The 18,037-nt window shown below is 33.6% G+C and overlaps 2 protein-coding genes across 3 annotated transcripts; both read left to right on the top strand.

Moving 5' to 3' along the window:
- Positions 1-4,795: 4,795 nt before the first annotated feature.
- On the top strand, positions 4,796-8,780 carry LOC147404285 (disease resistance protein RPM1-like). Of its 2 annotated transcripts, none has more exons than XM_086440155.1 (3): positions 4,796-7,862; positions 8,240-8,353; positions 8,451-8,780. In XM_086440155.1, the coding sequence occupies exon 1, from the start codon at positions 4,951-4,953 to the stop codon at positions 7,843-7,845; it is 2,895 nt and encodes a 964-aa protein (XP_086296281.1). In that variant the 5' UTR covers positions 4,796-4,950; the 3' UTR covers positions 7,846-7,862; positions 8,240-8,353; positions 8,451-8,780. The 2 variants fall into 2 exon arrangements, with proteins under 2 accessions (XP_086296281.1, XP_086296280.1); XM_086440154.1 differs by having other exon boundaries at positions 4,797-7,862; positions 8,249-8,353.
- Positions 8,781-13,203: 4,423 nt separating this feature from the next.
- Positions 13,204-17,202, top strand: RPL21C (Ribosomal protein L21). Its single transcript, XM_086440153.1, has 5 exons — positions 13,204-13,582; positions 13,682-13,762; positions 16,387-16,488; positions 16,572-16,646; positions 16,933-17,202. Exons 1-5 carry the CDS (start codon positions 13,256-13,258, stop codon positions 17,008-17,010), a joined length of 663 nt encoding a protein of 220 aa, XP_086296279.1. The 5' UTR covers positions 13,204-13,255; the 3' UTR covers positions 17,011-17,202.
- The last annotated feature ends 835 nt before the right edge of the window (positions 17,203-18,037 follow it).

The raw sequence follows: 18,037 nt of genomic DNA, 5'->3' as shown, positions 1-18,037 counted from the left end.
TTTTCATTAAAACAAATATAATTCCAATCCAACAAACCCTATGACCACATTAGTTAGCTTTTTAAAGTTACAAAAATAATTTTTCATTATGTTATCTTCAAAAATGATTTAGTTAATATTTTAAATTATAAATCATGATATAAAATTAGATTAACCATTTTGAAATAATTATAAATATTTTAATTATGCATAAACTCTATTTTTTTATCATAGAAAATGGAAGAAAGCACAAACAACGATAATTATAATAATACTATAGTTTGTTTGTGCCCATGGCGTGGTCATCTACTCATCCTCTTTGGGGTTAAGGATGTAGAAGAAGAAATACAATTAAGTTGTACAGGTATTATTAGAAAATAGTACAAAGGTAAAGGCATTAAAATGTTAAGTCTTGTGTTATCCGCCTCCGCTCTAGGGTGTCTTGTGTTCACGTATCGTGCCTAGTTTGACCTGTAACCCTCTTATATTCATAGTTACACCTTTCCCAGAAGATCGATCTTTTGGGGTAAATGGCTTATCAACATGGTATTATAGCACTAGATTATATAAGTTACGGGTTCGAATCTTTTGATGAGTGGGTTTTATACATGTGAATTAACCACTTTCAAATATAATATTTTGTTAATTTTAGAGTCTTTTAGTTGTTTTTATTTAAGTTTAGTTTGTTTTATACTTTTTATGTGATTATATGTTTCTATTTGATTTTTATGCTTATTTTGCAGTTTAGGAACAGTATGGAACATTAAGATATTTGTCAACATTTAAGAGAAAATTCTGACTCAAATTGGTTCACTCTCGGAAGAAGGAAGATAAGTATACAAGCTAAAAAGTTTTCTAGCCGTAGCTTGATAGAAAACGAAGCCATGACGGGAATTTAAGAATTGCACAACAGAAATATAAAAATACAAACCGCGACATGACATGTTTGGAAGTCATGGCCTGCTTACGTTTCCAGCTTTACACGTTAATTTTGGTGTCGAATTAGAGACGGATTTTGCGATTCTTAAACCCTAATGACTCCATACTTATAAATAGGAACGATTAACCCTTATTATAGGAAGAGAAGTTCTGGATTTTTCTAGGAGGCAGAAGATTGAGAAGAAGGACGGGAATTGAAGATTGACTTTTGAGTTTTATCTTCCTTAACTTTAACTCTTCTCTTAACTTTGTAATCTAAGAATGGCCAAATACTTTTGTGATTTTATTTTCTTTTCAATGATAAACTAATTTCTATTATAGGGTTATAATGGAACTCATTCATGATATTTGATTAATTTTCTGTCTTTCTTCTTTAATTACTTTCACATGTGATGGTTTATTCTATCCTATGTTTAATGCGATTTAATTAACTGGCCATTGATTGAATTGATTTGGTAAACCTTAATAATATCGACAGAGTTATTTTGTGTTCATGACCTAGATAGAATAACATATGCTAATTTGAGATAGGCATATACTCACGTTGCATGTGTATTCCTTATAAGAACTTATTCTTAATGAATTCTTCTTGATTTAATTCTCATAGGCATATAGGGAGTTAGCCTAGAATGGTATTTTTACATGACCATCGGAAGAGACTTGTAGAGAATTTAGTACTCTTGGATGACAATCATAGTGGATTAATTTATCATAGAAGGAAGGAGAATTTAATCAAGTTGGGAAAATTATAAACTTAGGTTTCATTACTCATTGATTTTAAATCTACAAATTTATTCTCTACATTATTTTTCTTGTTTATTTTTTAAATCCTATATTTACTTTTGTTTGGATAAAATTAGAGTGAGATAAATTGATAATTATAAATAAATTGGTATTTGGTTTCCGTGAAAATAATATTTTCTTATCATTTTATTACTTGTTTTGATACGTATACTTGCGTGCGTAAAATTAGATAACATATTTCCATCATTTTGGACGAGGGGGAGTGTTGAGTGTATATTTTCTTCCGCTCTTTGGTGTTGTTAACATGTAAATGGTTTGTCAACATGGTATCAGAGCGCTAAGTTCGTGTAGGTCATGGGTTCGAATCTCCTTTAAAGAATTTTCCACCTTTACAGATGAGAGGAAGTGTTGAGTGTTGTATTATCCGCCACTGCTCCCGGGTGTCACGTGCTCACATATCTTGCCCCAGTTCAACTCATGACCCTTTTATATTAATAGCTGCACCTTCCTCATAAGATCAATCTTTTGGGATAAATGATTTGTCAACATAAAGTTAGAGGGGTATTATTGAAAAAGATGAGAAATTTGTGAAAGAAAATAAAGCTAAGAGGAGCATTATTGAAAATAGGTAAAAATAAAAATGCAGTAAAGTTAAAGGGTATTTTCGAAAAAAGATGAGAAAATGGAGTAAATTTAAAATAATTCATCGAGATTTATGAAGAGATAAACTCCTAACCTTGGCCATGGGGAAGGGAACCGTTGTGTTTTATTGTGATTACAAGTTTCACAGTGATACTCAAAGTACAATTCACCTAGCAAAGAATTCAATATTTCATTCGATGACAAAGCATATTGACATCAAGTATCACTTTATATGTTTAATTATGAAAGATGGGGTGTTTACTTTGAAAAATATTTACATAAGAGTGAATCCTGCAGATATGTTCACCAAGGTAGTTACTATTAAGAAACTAAAAACTTGTCCAACTTCTATAGGTCTTCAAGCTTAAAAGACAAGAATGATTCACATCGAGTTTGTTATGGATACGTTACTTATCAGATGCAACATGTTTAGTGAGAGATACTCTTGATCAATCTCCAAGTGGGAGATTGTGGAGCATGATAGTACTAGTCAATAAGGAGGTACTCTAAATTAAGCCACGCTTCTCAAGGGTATTGTTCATAATTTCACTAATATAATGTAAAATCCTAGTTAGGTTCTTGGGGTATTTATATTTCTCATTTTTGGTGAAAGGATGTAATATGTAACCACGAGTTTTCTTTTCATAGTGGATTCAATGTGATCCATGGATGTACCTCAATCTTGAGGGAACCACGTAAAATCTCTATGTTTCTTTGTGTGATTGCATCTTGTCTTTTTTTTTCAATTATACCAGTTTTCTTAACAAAATCCTTACTAACTACTTAGTAAGGCTAGACGTACTCGTAAAAAAAATACCAAGTTGAGTAGCCTGATAGAGAATATTATTTAGTCTAAGGGACAAGATCAAGAGCCAACCAAATGGCCAACGTGTTTCGCTCTATATGGGTTATAGTTCATGATTTTCTTCGACTTGTAAATTGGAGTTAGAAGTTTCAACATGGACTGGTCTTTTGTAAGGATGATCTCCTGGTCTTTTGTAAGGATGATCTCCTCACTATAGAGATCATCCTCACAAAAAATCAGCCAGTTCTAAAACTTCTAACACATAAAACTAAACACGTTGATCATTTGGTCGGCTCTTGATCATGATCCTTAGATATTTATTTTCTTTATCATTAATCACACATGTAGTGGAGATTATTACTTGCAATCTCCCGCTTAATTCTTGAAAAATTCATGAATTTTTCATTTTTTTTCAATGAAAATATTATTCTCTGGATTATTGAACTTTCTGAATAATTCATGCATTTTAAATTAAAAAAAGAATAAAACGCATTTTTTACAAATTTTTAAAAAACTCAATGGAAAAAAATGTTATTGTAACTTGTCAATTGCAAAGTGTAACCTTGTAAGTTGTGACATGTAATACAAGTCTACTTCGCAGTTGCCATGCTTTAAAATTTTCAAAGAATCCACCTTTTTACGTGACAAATGTCATTTTTATCTTTAAAAAAATAATTACATGGCCCTCTACATTTATTTGAGATTACACCTTAATTTTTCAAATTAATGATTTATCCATTGAAATTGATCTTTTTTTATAAATCAATATTGGAACAATAACCTCAATGCTCTCATTATCACCACCATCATTATTACCATCACCATCACTATTAACATCACTATCATATTACTAAAATTTTAAAATGTGATGGATAATATACATAAGAAGCATATGCCGTATATTTTTTATTTATCAAAATTTTTACCGAATTTTTGCAATTCGAAATTTAATAGAACTCGAAATTTTCACGAATTGAATTTTTACCATATTCTGATTTGCCAATCAGGCCTGTGGCACTACGTGACAGCCCATTTCTTCAATTATTGATTATGGTCCGGCGTCTAAAAACTATTTCCTTCAAGTCTTTCAGGTAGTGGAGATTATAATTACTTGTGGCCCTACCTGCCTGCACATATTTGTAAAACTATTTCCTTCAACTATTTGTGCTCAAGATTTGATAACATGTGAATGAAGAAAAAAGTGCCATGCGATGCACCCGTTTGCCCACTAACAAATTTAAGTGTGATTATATGTAAAAAGAATTAAGACAGTTGAAATTTTCTTCCTCCCATAAAATTTGTGAAATTATATTCCATATTTTATTTAAATATCAAAAATTTATTAATCAAATTGATGGATTGATTCGATCTGGATCCAATGTAATTATTTTTTGGTAATTTGTTTTCACTAATGCTGGAGTGACATTTTTGGCGGTGATAAAAATGACATTTTGACGTGTTGATGCACACATAACCATAGATTTCCTTGAGATACGAGTAAAAAACATCTACGGTTATGTGCACGCCACCACACAAAGGTTAAATAGAAAATGTGTGGCGAGAGTATTACTTAAGCCTATCATTTTGTTTGACTAAGACAGCCAACAACCCACCCACAATTATTAAGAAACATTTTGTTAATTATTAAGAAACATTTTGTTTGACTAAGTCAGCCAACAACCCACCCACAATTATTAAGAAACAGAGTGGAGGTGGTCACATAGTGCTTGCAAAGAATCAAGAGAGTGTGAGCTCAACTTAATTGAGATCAAAATATTTTTCTGTTTCGATTAGTTTGGTTTGTTCTTCAGTTTGAATCTACATACCAAGAGAATTTGAAAATGGAAGCAGAAGCTTTAGTGAAGTCTGCTATCACCAAATTAAAAGACTTGGCAATTGAAGAATGGCAAATTCAACGAGGAATCAGCAACGACATTAAGTTCATCTGTGATGAACTTTCTACGATGAAAGTAGTACCAAGGGCAGTGGAGAAGAAAAGAGTAAGAAATGAGTTGGTGAATCAATGGGTGGTACAAGTGAGAGATGAAGCCTACAAAATTGAAGATGTTGTCGAGGAGTTCCAATCTATGATGGAAAGTTCTCTCATCGAGTCAGGAGAATCGGCTGGCGGTTGTCTAAATATTGAATTCTGCATTCATTATGTGCGTACTTTCTTCAAGCAGATGGGAATTCGTCATCAATTTCATTCTCAAATAGAAATCATCAAGAAAGAGGTTGATGACATCCATACGAGAAGGATGCGATACAAACTTCCACAAGAAGGAATTGGCGGCCTAGATGCTGAAGAAACAAGGGGAGGAGATCACGGCGTGTCTAATCCTTTCGTCGAAGAAGATGATATCGTTGGGATTGATCAAGATGTGAACAAGTTACGGGAGTGGCTGCTAAAAGAAGAAGAGGGTCATGGACGATCAATAATTTCAGTTGTCGGCATGGGTGGATCCGGAAAGACGACACTCGTCAAAAAAGTTTACAATAGCATATTGGGAGGGGAATTTCACTGTAACGCTTGGGTATCTGTGTCCCAAGATTACCAAGAAAAGGTTTTGCTGAAACAATTGGTTCGAAAATTTCATGAAAGTAGGAAGGAGAAAATTCCAGGTGACATAGAGGCGATGGAATTGGACAATTTGCACGAAATAATGTACACCTATTTGCAAGGGAAGAGGTATGTCCTTGTCCTTGATGATGTGTGGGATGTTAATTCTTGGGAAGCTGTTAAACATGCATTACCGCTTCGAAGTGGTGGTAGGGTTATCTTCACGACCCGCATATCGAATGTAGCTTCTCCCACAGGAGAGACTTGCTACATTCACCAAGTTGGGCGATTACCCCATGAGTTAGCTTGGAGTCTCTTTTGTAGAAAGGCATTTAAGAGTGGCAATGTTTCGAGGGGCTGTCCGGGGCACTTGAAAGAAATTGGAGAGGAAATTGTTAAAAGGTGCTTTGGTTTGCCTCTTGCAGTTGTTGCCATTGGTGGTCTCATGTCAAAAAAAGACAGTAATGTATCAGAATGGAATGACGTACTTGAAAATCTCGATTGGGAACTGAGTGATAATCAAGATCTTGAAAGAGTTGGTCGAGTGTTGTTAACGAGTTATAATTATTTACCTCATTATCTAAAACATTGCTTCTTGTATTGTGGAATGTTTCCGGAAGATTATGAAATCAAGAAGTCAAGATTGATCCGTTTGTGGGTGGCCGAAGGTTTTATAGAAGATCATCCTCGGAAAACACTTGAGGAGGTTGCACATGGGTACCTCGTTCAGCTTATTGATAGGAACATGTTGCAAGCTGTAGTTAATGATTATAAGCAGGTCGGTATAAGAGGTTGTAGAATGCACGACCTCATGCGTGACGTTGCCATTCCCATAATTAAGAAGGAAAATTTTGCTGAGATTTTCACAAAGCGAAGCGATACCAGAATCGTCGAGGGGCAACATCGCGTAGTAGCAATTCAGAATAGTTCAGATAGCATTCCATCAAACACGTTTAGTGTAAAAACTCGCTCCTTTCTAACATTTGATGTTGACAAGTTTTTTCCATTGAGTGTGCTTGAAACGATATTCAAGAGCATCAAAAGATTGCGGGTGTTAGATTTGTCAGGAACAAAGATAAAACATTTGCCAAGTAATGTGGTTTACTTGATTCACTTGCGTTATTTAAGTGTGAGGGGAACAGAGGTGAATGAACTTCCGAATTCATTATATGAGCTACAGAACTTGCAAACTTTAGATGCTCGTTATACAAATGTGGAAAGTTTAATAATCTATCGACAACTAAGGCATCTTCTCTTTGGTACTTGGCGAAAATCAGTTCGTGTGAGATTGTCTACATTGGGAAGGGGTAGCAACTCAAGTAACTTGCAGACACTACGCAAGGTGGTCCTTGATGAAAGCTTAGTAAGTCAACTTTGTTACTTAACCCAACTCCGGAAATTAAAGCTCCATGAAGTCAAAGAAGAATATTGTGTAAGGCTTTGTGATGCCGTTGAGAAGATGCCATACCTTCGCACTTTGGCAATACGCTCATCCAGTACCAGTGACAAAGACATCCTTGATTTGGAAACCAATATGTCGTCAGCACCTCCCTTCCATCTCCATCTTGAAAAATTGGAATTAGTAGGGGTTATGAAGGAAGGGCACTTACCGCAGTGGACACGCTCTCTGAAATGCCTACAGAGAATTAGCTTATGGAACAACAAATTAATGGAAGACCCACTTAGCACCTTAGCACAATTGCCCAATTTGGAGGTACTTTTACTATATCGGGAAAGTTACTTGGGAAGGCGGCTTGGTTGGGGTGGCACTAGCACTAGCAGCAGCAATGAGGAACGACAATTAAGTTTTCCAAAACTGAAACACTTATCGATATCTGCTTTGCCTAAGCTGGAGGAATTGAGTGAGATAGATGAGGGGATGATGCCATCCTTAAAAGTACTTCTTATACGAATTTGCCCAAAGTTGAAGAAGCTTCCCCATGGCTTTCAACATCTCAAATCCCTTCATGAACTCCGACTACGAAACATGCCAGAAGACTTCATCAAGAGGTTGCGCGGCCACCACCATCATCATCATCGTGAAGGAGAAATAGTAGTAGAAGGTGAAGGAGAAGGAGTGGACCATTGGATGATCAAACACATTCCTACTGTTACAGCTTTTGATTTACAACATGGCAAATTTGAAACATTGATCTCTCAACAAAAACATCAATAGAAATCCAAAATTTGTTGGTAAGTTCCTTTTTAATTTTCTTTTACAAGTGTCATGGCCTATATAAATATTAATTTCTATGATTTAATAGTTTGATTCATGGGGAAAAAATTCCCAAAACAGTAGACCATTCATTTTAGAGAGATTTACAAGGAAGACCTGTCTATTGCAATTTTGTTACTGAACAAACCTTACTTTAATAATTAGATTAGCATAACTGTTTTAGTATGATTTCAAATCTTACTAAGTGTTGTTGGGCTCACAGGGGTTATCAAAATTGAAAATCTAACACTACAGCCTTAATTCATATTTTTTTTTCATGAATTAAAAAAAATAAGAGATTAATTTTATTTGTGCTCTTAATTAATTTTTGTGGTAAATATTTCATTGGAACGAGGTTATGAAGATGGTTCAAAGGATAGAGATGATGAGAAGAAAAAGGGACATTAAACTATCTACAAATATGATCAGAACATAAGAAGTCCAAGTGCCTAAACATAGTCTTGATCAGGTTGGTGCCTTAAATTGTTGTTGAATTTTGTTTAAATATGACATAATTGTGATCTCAAATGCTTTCTTTCTATTTTTTTTTTCCTCTTAACCTACAGGGTGTTGGTGTTACATATTCGCTTTTTCTATTAAATTTCTAAAGTTAATAGAAATTATCTTTGAAGCTCCATTATATTTTCTCCAATCACTAAGGTATGCGACCTTTTGGCATCAATGCCTATATGATAGCTTTATTTATTATTGTATAAGTGTGTGTAATCCAGAACCTTATGTTATACAGACTGATAATGTATGTGTAATCCACTCTCTACATATTTGAGTTTGCTTGGCTTTTACTTATGGATTGATCCCACACTTGACAATCTCATCATCAAATATGACTACATTTTTACCCTTCACCATAAATTTATTGTTGTTCTACATTCAAATCTCAAGAATAAGATTGAGTTTTTTGGGAGGTTGAAGATGACGGGTTTTGATAAGAACCCACCTCCACCCCTAAAAAAAATCATTTGGTATATTCATCGCAATTTTATCTATTTTTCTGTTAAATATTTACCCAATTTATGTGAATTAACTGAGTTGAACCCCTACCGAATAATTAGTGAATCCAACTTGATTACTATGCTTTAAAATATGGTTTTAAAAGTTTTCGAGTCGAGTCGACTTGATTGGATTGGATTTTGAGATGATTTGGATCCTATTGCACCCAATCGTGAAGGTGACATATTAGGAGCAGAGGACCAGCGCATTCCTATTGTTTTAAATGAGTATTAAGGTGATGGTTGTAAACTATTGTATTCTTGGAAATTCTTAAAATAGAGGTAATTGAAGTTTCTTTCTCATCAAATTGACAACGAGAAATTCTTAAAATAGGGGCTTATATGTCAACCTGAGAGAAATAGATTTTCCAAATTTTTTGAAAAAATCATGAATTTTGTGACAGTGCTTCTATATGTAAGAGAGATGTAGAATGATAAATTGATGCTATTAACTATATGTCGAGTTGGTAGTTATTAACAATTACAATCTCAAAGATTACAGAATTGGTAATGCATTTTGAAGTTATAAGAGTTATGGATGATGGGGCAGAGGGTGGTGCGTGGTGAAGATTGATTTATAACTATAGTGAGATGAGATGGAACATGTTCGTCAATAGTTGTAAATGAGTGAGTAGAGGGCTTAAAAAGACTAGAGATTCAGTTGTAGGGCGTCGACACGATCTTATATCTTAGAATTGAATGGAGTCAAATTCATTTGGTCGATCCTAAATAGTGTTGAATTGGGTTCAAAAACCTGTTTTCTTGTCAAAAACCCATCAACTTCAATCCTCTTAAAAACTATATCTTGTTATTGAGATTTGAAGGTTGAATAAGATATAATTAATTCATTGATTTACCAATTTAATCAGTTGGTCCTTTATTTGAAATTTTTTTTATCCAGAGCTTTTATTTATTTTTATTTTTTCTCAGATCTTTTCACAATTTATGAAATTGTGTGATGGTGAATTTGCTAAAGACATGTATATATATATATATGGGAAATGTTCAGCACCCTAAGTTTTACCACACACTTTAACAAACGTTTTTTGTCTTACATGGGTTAGAAGTCTTGGAATGGGCTGATTTTTGGTGAGGATGATCTCTATGATTAGAAGATCATCCTCCCCAAAAATCAGCCCATTCCGAAATGTTTAGCCCCATGTTTACACGTTGAAAAATTGTGGACCGTCCATTTTTTGTAAATCATTTTTAATGGGGTTAGAAGTATTGGAATGATCTGATTTTTGGTGAGGATGATCTCCTCACTATAGAGATCATCCTCACCAAAAATCAGCCCATTCCAAAACTTCTAACCCATGTAAGACAAAACACGTTTGTTAAAGTGTGTGGTAAAACTTAGTCTGCTGAACGGGACCTTATATATATATATATATATATATTCATTAGGTTTTTATTTAAAACCACATTAAACCATAAATTGCTTGAACTTTAGGTAACATGAACTGCCATGACATGAGGCATGCTTTAATCCATAAAGAAACTTCTTAAAACTACAAGTTAAATGTTCTTTAGCATTTTGTTCTATAAAAATTTCTTCTACATCCATTTGATGTATCTTCGTGCTAATCATTTCATATAATCTTAGTAACAAAGATCCATTTTTTCTTTCGGTAACAATTGACAAAACTTGAACCCATCGTACACTAAGTGAAAGAAAATTTCAAAAAGACCATTATACTCTTAGTATAAGTTAAAATGAACTTATCGTCCTCAATGACACCTTACAATGGACCGGTCCGTATCTAGCATTTTGCCCAAACCATAGACCATGGTCTTGTCCAAGGGCTAGTCCCGGGCCATGTGCAACGTATGCACATCACATGCACCAGGTAAGTGATGGTACATCCTCACAGGTGGCCCTTGAGTAATTAATGCTCATACTGGGTAGGTTTGGGCCGACTTAGATGAACCTTAACCCATTCATAAAATGGTGAGATGTATCTGAGATCAGCCTTTAGCCTCCATTGAACCAAAGTCAACTAAGCTTATGCCTTGTTCAGATATATTTAGATTTGACTCAGATTGATTTTTAGATTTAACAACAAATATACCATATTCAACCATCTTTAGGAGTCGTTTGATACTATTTTCACCAAAATAGGAATCTAATATCCATCCTAACTAAAGAAAAAGACTTGTTATGAATGACTCGAACTAGCATTATGTGTGCAGAGAACCGTGAACGTGCCTTAAGTATATATGACTCATATCTCAAGAAAAAAGCATCTATAGTTTTCTACATACTTTGTCCTCAGAGTAATGCTAATTGGAGTATTATTTCAAGTAATTCACTTTTTTTTTGTTAACAAAGGTAGAAATGAGATAACTTACAATTTTATGATGTTCTTAATTTGAATGTGCCGCCTAATACTAAAAATTGATTAAAGTCTACAAGTGTGAGTTAAAAAATGAGAAATTCTATTAACATGCTAACTCTAACTTGTAACACACCAATCCATGTAAGTAAAATTTGGCGTGCCAATATAATCTCTCTTTAAAATTCATCTCCACGTCATGGTTTTAAATCTTGTTCAGGATCGCAATGACTCACTTGAATCATCTTGATCTCATTCAGCAACCGATACAAATATACAAGGCGTCTCAACATTCACATCATCACTCGAGATAAACGAGATGTCTCGGAAGTTATTCTACAAACCTCCGTCGAGTTAGTAAAACTAAACCAAGTCAATTGAGATTTTGTAGATTTTGATTAAAATTATTAATTCTTTTTAAATTTTAAATATTTATTATATAAATAAAACATAATTTTAAAACTCAAATGTTTATCTAGTCAAGTCAACTTTAGAACTTGCAAGTAAACATAAACAAGTCAAACAAAAATATATTAATTTTATAAATATTTAAAAAAAATCTAAGTCCGACTAGCAAGGGCGAGGCAACTCGTCTCTTACTATATCTCCCAAATCTCTCAAGCACTTGTGGTACCTGACCTAGTATGAACCCTATAAGTTTAATTTTTATCATAGGTTTGATATTATTTCGGACGACACATTTTAATTAGATGAAATGTTGGAATAATATTCATTGTCATAACGAGAAAAAACAGAGGTGAATAGTTTTTGTTTTCGTCTCCGTCTCTCGTGCTAAAACTTCACAACTATTAGAGACATTCACTCTTGAGTCCAAAAAACTCACAAGTTGATCCAAATTGGTAAATTTAAGGAGCAATATGTGTTATTCTTCAAAAATTATGTTTTATTGTCTAAACAAGTTTTTATAGGTAAATTTGATATCGTAGACCTATATTTGTTTTAAAATAGATTAATTCGACGAATAAAAAAACTTTTTGCTCCCCGTCATAAAACTTGATTTGAGTTCGAGACTCTTGAATATGTGTGCATTTATTGGTATATTCGAGGATTTCAAACCTCTTTGCTCCGGGTCAAAAATTGATCTGATGCTCATATGCACCACGAAATTCCATTGGTCCACCAAATTTAAGTCAAAATTGGCAAATATTCAAAAACTTAGACTCCCTCTATTTTTGTATAAACTAATTTGAGGTTATGATCTCTTTTGCGTGAAAAAAAATTTTACGTCTTTTTTTTTTTTAGCTACATCTTCGAGTATTTTCTTCGATGCTTGAACCCCTCTCAAACTTGGGATTACTGACAGATTCAGGTTCCTATACCTCCCCTAAGTTCATTCTCGAGCTTTTATCGTTTTACTTGCTAAATTTCAGCTTGTTGTCTTTCTTTCAAATGTTCAAAAATTTTATATTTTAACAAAATTTTATTTATTTTTTTTCCAACTTAATTAAAAGAGTTATGAGACTCATAAGTAGTGTTTTTTTTTTTTTTTCATGTTGAAAGTATGCAAAATACAAAAGAATAATAAAAGAAATTAAAAAAGTATCTCATGACACTTAATAATCAACCCAACAATTAATCAAACTCGAATGTAGAAAAGGAACCAGTAGTAGACATTTAACTGTTATCAGATTAGATTTGGATCCAATTATTAAGATACAATAAAACACCATCAGACAAGTATCTGACCCGATTCTAGTCTGATCGATTATAGATCAAACCTGATGGATTGATCATTGATCCCAGATCAACCAGACCGATCTGGACCTGACCCATTAATAGCACTCTCAGCTCGAGCCATTATGAAGATATATTCTATTGGCACACCAGATTTTACTAAGAGCACCTCGTTTCATGTGATGTCATAGGAAAATTTAGCGCATATCTTGGGGTGCTCTTAGTAAAAATTTGTGTGGAAATAGAACCTCTCCATGAATTCAGAAATCAGAATAGATAGGGCATGTAGGGGATAAAGGAGAGAGAGATAGAGAGCAAAGAAACCCAGTAATGGCGGCATCTGCAGCACTTAGCTTCTTCTCTGCTCTAACAACAGCAACAACTACAAGAAACACTCGAAACCAAAGTCTCATTCTCTCCAAACCCAATTTCAATTTCTTCACTCAATCTTCCTCTCTTTCTTCCAACAGACTCACCTTCTCTCCTGCTTACTCTTCTCCTCTCATCTCTCGAAGCTCCACTGTTTCGTTCATACCCAAATACTCTGAATCTGAAGCACCCATAATTGAATCCGTCGAACCCGATTCTGAACCGACCCAGATCTCCGAAACAACGAAAGAAATTCCTAAAGGAGAAGAAGCTTTTGCAGTCGTCATGGTGAGTGAACTTTCATGTACAATTTTATTGAAAAATTTTCAAAAATAATTTCTTCAGTTTTATAATCTGGGTTCTTTTTTTTTTTCACTCGAAATTTAGATTGGGTCTCGCCAATATATTGTTTTCCCCGGACGATTCCTCACCACTCAGAGGCTCAAAGGTGCCAATGTCAATGATAAGGTAAATAATTTGATTTTTTTTTAATTAATTTTTTTATATTGGATTTGTTTTACTAGAAGATTGAGTTCTTGAAGGATAAAATGTATGAATTTGTTCTTTAGATGCAAGTTTTTCGACAAGTTCAAAAGGGTATTTTTTTAGATGGAATCTTATATGTTTGAATGCCTTTTAAATTCTTGTTCTCCTCCCCTTTAATCAATAAATTTATATATACTTAAAATAAAAAATAATTGTATTTTATCCTTCTCGCATTATTTGTCTGAATTGTTGAAGTGTTTTCGTTGAATTTGATTTAGTTTATAAATTCTTTTTGGTAACTAAACAAATGTCTAATTGATGTTTATAAGAACCATAGTAACAAAAAACTCATTTTTTTTTTTTTTTGTTGTTGAAAAAATCGTTTAAAACACGTTTCATACCTAACGATTAAAACAATAAAAAAACTCGATTTAAAAATAAAAAAACACACACACACACATTCTAATGTTTTAAACGCGATTTTCACGTTTTAAACACGTTTTTTTTTTCTTTTTTAATAAATTAGAAGCCAAAATAACCCATTTTTTGCAGGTCTATGGTTAATTTCTATGGCCTTGTGGTTGTTTGTACTTTGGTTCATTGTTTAATGTAGGATTTGATGATAATGCTTGATGCTATAAACTTATCGAAATGTGTTATTTTTCTCAAAAGATAATAAATGAGTAAATGGTTAGTCTTTTTTTTCTTTTAAATCATCATAAAATGTATAATTATGTGTAGGAACATGTTATCATACGTAGAAATTCAATAATATTTTTTCACTAAAAAATATTTGTAAACTTAAAGTAAATGTCTAATGTATTATACTTTAAGTTATGAATACATTTTATTTTCATAATTTTTAATATATTTATCTCGTTTTTTCCCGATTTTTTCTCATTTCTTTCCAGTTTTGTCCATTTTTTTTCCGAAGTTTTCCCATGCCGTTTTAAACCCATTCTCCGACTTGGTGACTATGATAAGAATAGCTTCAAGGAATTCAAAGCCTCAGATTTCCAGTTTAAATATTATGATCGAGTATAATTCAGGTCTTACTATTAGAGTTTATGTTGTTCTAAGATACTGTAACTAAATGGAAAATTAAATAATAAATACATTTTGTTGCTTTCCAATTTGGAGAAAATTTTCTGATCTAGACTGGATGAAATATAGAATAGGGTTTAGTCATGGACAATGAAATTCTATTTAAGTATTTTTGTGTCTTGGAGAAATGAACTCTTGATGCAGAAGATTATGGCCATGTAGCCCCTAAGATTGTACAACTTAATTCACCACTTATGTTCTCTCGTTTCTGCACGAAATAGAGAACACCAACTAAAGCGTCTTTGCTTCTTTGCCTGAAATAAAGTATAAATAAATCTAAATAATAGATGAAGAAGTGGAAAATAAATCTGCTGTTTGAAGCCTGAACCTGGATTGGCTTGTACCAGCCAGACAAAGTTGTTCTTCTGCAACAAACATTGAGAAAAGAGAAGACATTTTATCATATAAGATTGAAGACAAATTTGTTCCCACTTACAACTAGTTTACATTTGAGATTTGCTTTGAATCTGTAAATTTTTCAATAGTAGGTCCCCTAGGGTCTTTTTTTTCTTTTTTCCTTATCGTTAAAGATAATTTTATTGAGAAGGAAAAGAAAACAAGGGGGGGTCAAGGGGACCAACCCAAAACAACAAGAGAAACAAAGCAAAAAAAGAGAAAAAGAGAAAGAACAACGGAAACACCCCCCCACCCCAAACAACTACTCTAGCGACAAAGTACAAACCCTATTCCATCTAACTATAAAATCTTCAAAGAAAACCCCTTTGAATTCCTTGTAATGTCCTCACTGATTTTAATGGGACCGACTAGTTGCACACCACCCATTACCAATTGCACTCCATTACTTAAAAACTCCCTTCTGCACTCCATTTGGTTGATTATAATATAAAAAAATATTGCACTCATTTTCTTCTTCTCCAACCATGTCCACATAAATTATTGTTGGTTCAATCATTTTGTATACTCTATTCTATGTGCAAACATCACAAATCCCTTGTAATCACCATGTATCCAGATAGATAAACCGAGGAATGCCTGGTTTTGGTCATTTTGAAGTCAAAACTCATTGGAATCCATGTCAACACTTCGGGGCTTATCAGTGACCATGGAATTCCAAGAGATAAGATCCAAGCATAGCTGTTTATCAGTTTCTAAACAAAGTCTAAAAAGAGGACAAACATAGAAGAAGTCATGGGAAGAAGAATAAGACCCTAAACAATAAGATTATCTTAATGAAGTACAATTAGTAAGTAAAAAATCGAGGTTTAAAAAAAAGCATTTTTTTAAGGTTTGAATGTGACCAACAACTGGTGGTGTGCAACTAGTCCATCCCATTTTAATTCTTCCATTTGTTATGTCATTATATTTTTTGTACCCTTGGGTTCCTTGGTACCTACAAAGCACTTTGAAGATTTTTATAACCAATATTTCAAGATGGTGTGGTGTGTGTGTCTCAGCTTATAGTTCCTCCATAGTTCAATTCATGTAGTTTTTACCAAGACACCTTGTGATGCTTGTATTCAAATTTTAAATTATTGGTGCAGATTATTCTGAACAAGGTATTATTAGTAGGAACCAAAACAAGTACCTACATCGGAAAACCAGTCGTGCCTAATGCTGCTGTACATGCAGTAGTTGAAGATCAGGTAGGCTTCTACTCCTTTTGTGAGGAGTTTTTCGAACCATTATACTTGCTTTTTAACTCAGGTATGCTCCTCTTCATTCTCAGGGATTGAATCCTAAAGTGATAGTCTTCAAGTACAAGAAACGAAAGAACTATCGAAGGAATATTGGCCATCGTCAGGTATTACAGAGCTCTTCACTTTCAATACACCCTATATTTCACTTTTATATTTTTGGGTAAGAAATTTCAATTACAAGTAGAACTACTTCACGATTCAGGAGTAAAATGTGTTTTTTAATGCCAGAGATGTGCCCTCTTCATTTGAAAATATGAAAAACATCCCTCGAAAACATTGACTATAAAGACTAAATTAAATATGCATTTATTGTTCGATGTCTTGTTCTTGATGGTGCCATCAGTTGATGAGAAAAAAAATTCTGATTTTTTTTATGGATTCTTTTTGCAGCCAAACACTCGGATAAGGATAACAGGCATCACTGGTTATCAGGACTCCCCAGTTGTGACAATGGATAGCTTAAAGTAGCAGATCGGGTTACGGTTGTGTGCACAATGTTCATTTTTCCTAACCAGATTTCTGGATCGATTCAAGGTGGTTGTAAATGTAGTTCCTTCCAGAATGTAGAATTTTCAATGTACTTTTAAGTTTATGAATCTTGGCATTGTATTTTGGAGTCCAAATACCAAAAATCAAGAATCTATCCCCCTTGAAGATCAACTTCATTACTTACACGTAAAATTTCCTTTATTTTTTCTGATGGTCGTGGGGATGGTACGATGTATGCAATATTCCAAATATGTTGTAAGGATGTGACCAGGGGCGGAGCCAGGATTTTCTTATAGTGGGGGCAAACTACAATTAGTTGTATAGTTGAAGAACTTGAATGGAGAGAAGTGAGGTTGTGGGGGCAAAAATTGGAGGGAGGTGAGGGTGTGGGGGCAAATGGGGAGAGAGGTGAGGGAGTGGGGACAAATGGGGTATGTAATTAGTTGAAAATATAGGGGTGTCTCAAAGTTCTGTGGGGACAATTGCCCCCACCAGCTCCGCCCCTGGATGCGACAGACAACATGTGTTTCATCTTTCATACCGTAGGCCCTACTTGGTAGCATGCAAATCATTTGCAAATGCAGAAGTGGACTGCAAATGCCAGAAGTTGTGGACTGCAAATGATTTGCAGCACTTTTTGAGCTTACTGAATTTTTAAAGGGTTTAAGAAATTCATGCAAATAATTTGCAATGCAAAAAAAATACAGGATGTAATCAAGCATTTGTAAATTAGATTCCAACAAATCATTTGCATATTAACAAATGATTTGCTTCCTACAAAGTAGGGCCATAGTGACAAAAATCTGCAATTTAAAAAAAAAAAATCACAATTTTAATAGTTGTCGATTAAATCACAAAGTTTTTGAAAAAATCTTTGATTTGTCAAAAAATTCATGATAAATTGTGATTTACTGACCATTTTTGAAAAATCACATTATTTTTTGGTTTTAACATTTTTAAGTATTGTTTTATTTTTATTTTTTTTTAATATGTTAAATTTATAATA

This window comes from Akebia trifoliata, chromosome 4, assembly GCF_017979445.1.
Source record: "Akebia trifoliata isolate Shusen 1 chromosome 4, ASM1797944v1, whole genome shotgun sequence".
Classification (NCBI taxonomy): domain Eukaryota; kingdom Viridiplantae; phylum Streptophyta; class Magnoliopsida; order Ranunculales; family Lardizabalaceae; genus Akebia; species Akebia trifoliata.
The sequence above is the reverse complement of the archived record's forward strand: the minus strand, read 5'-3'. Positions and strand labels throughout refer to the sequence as shown.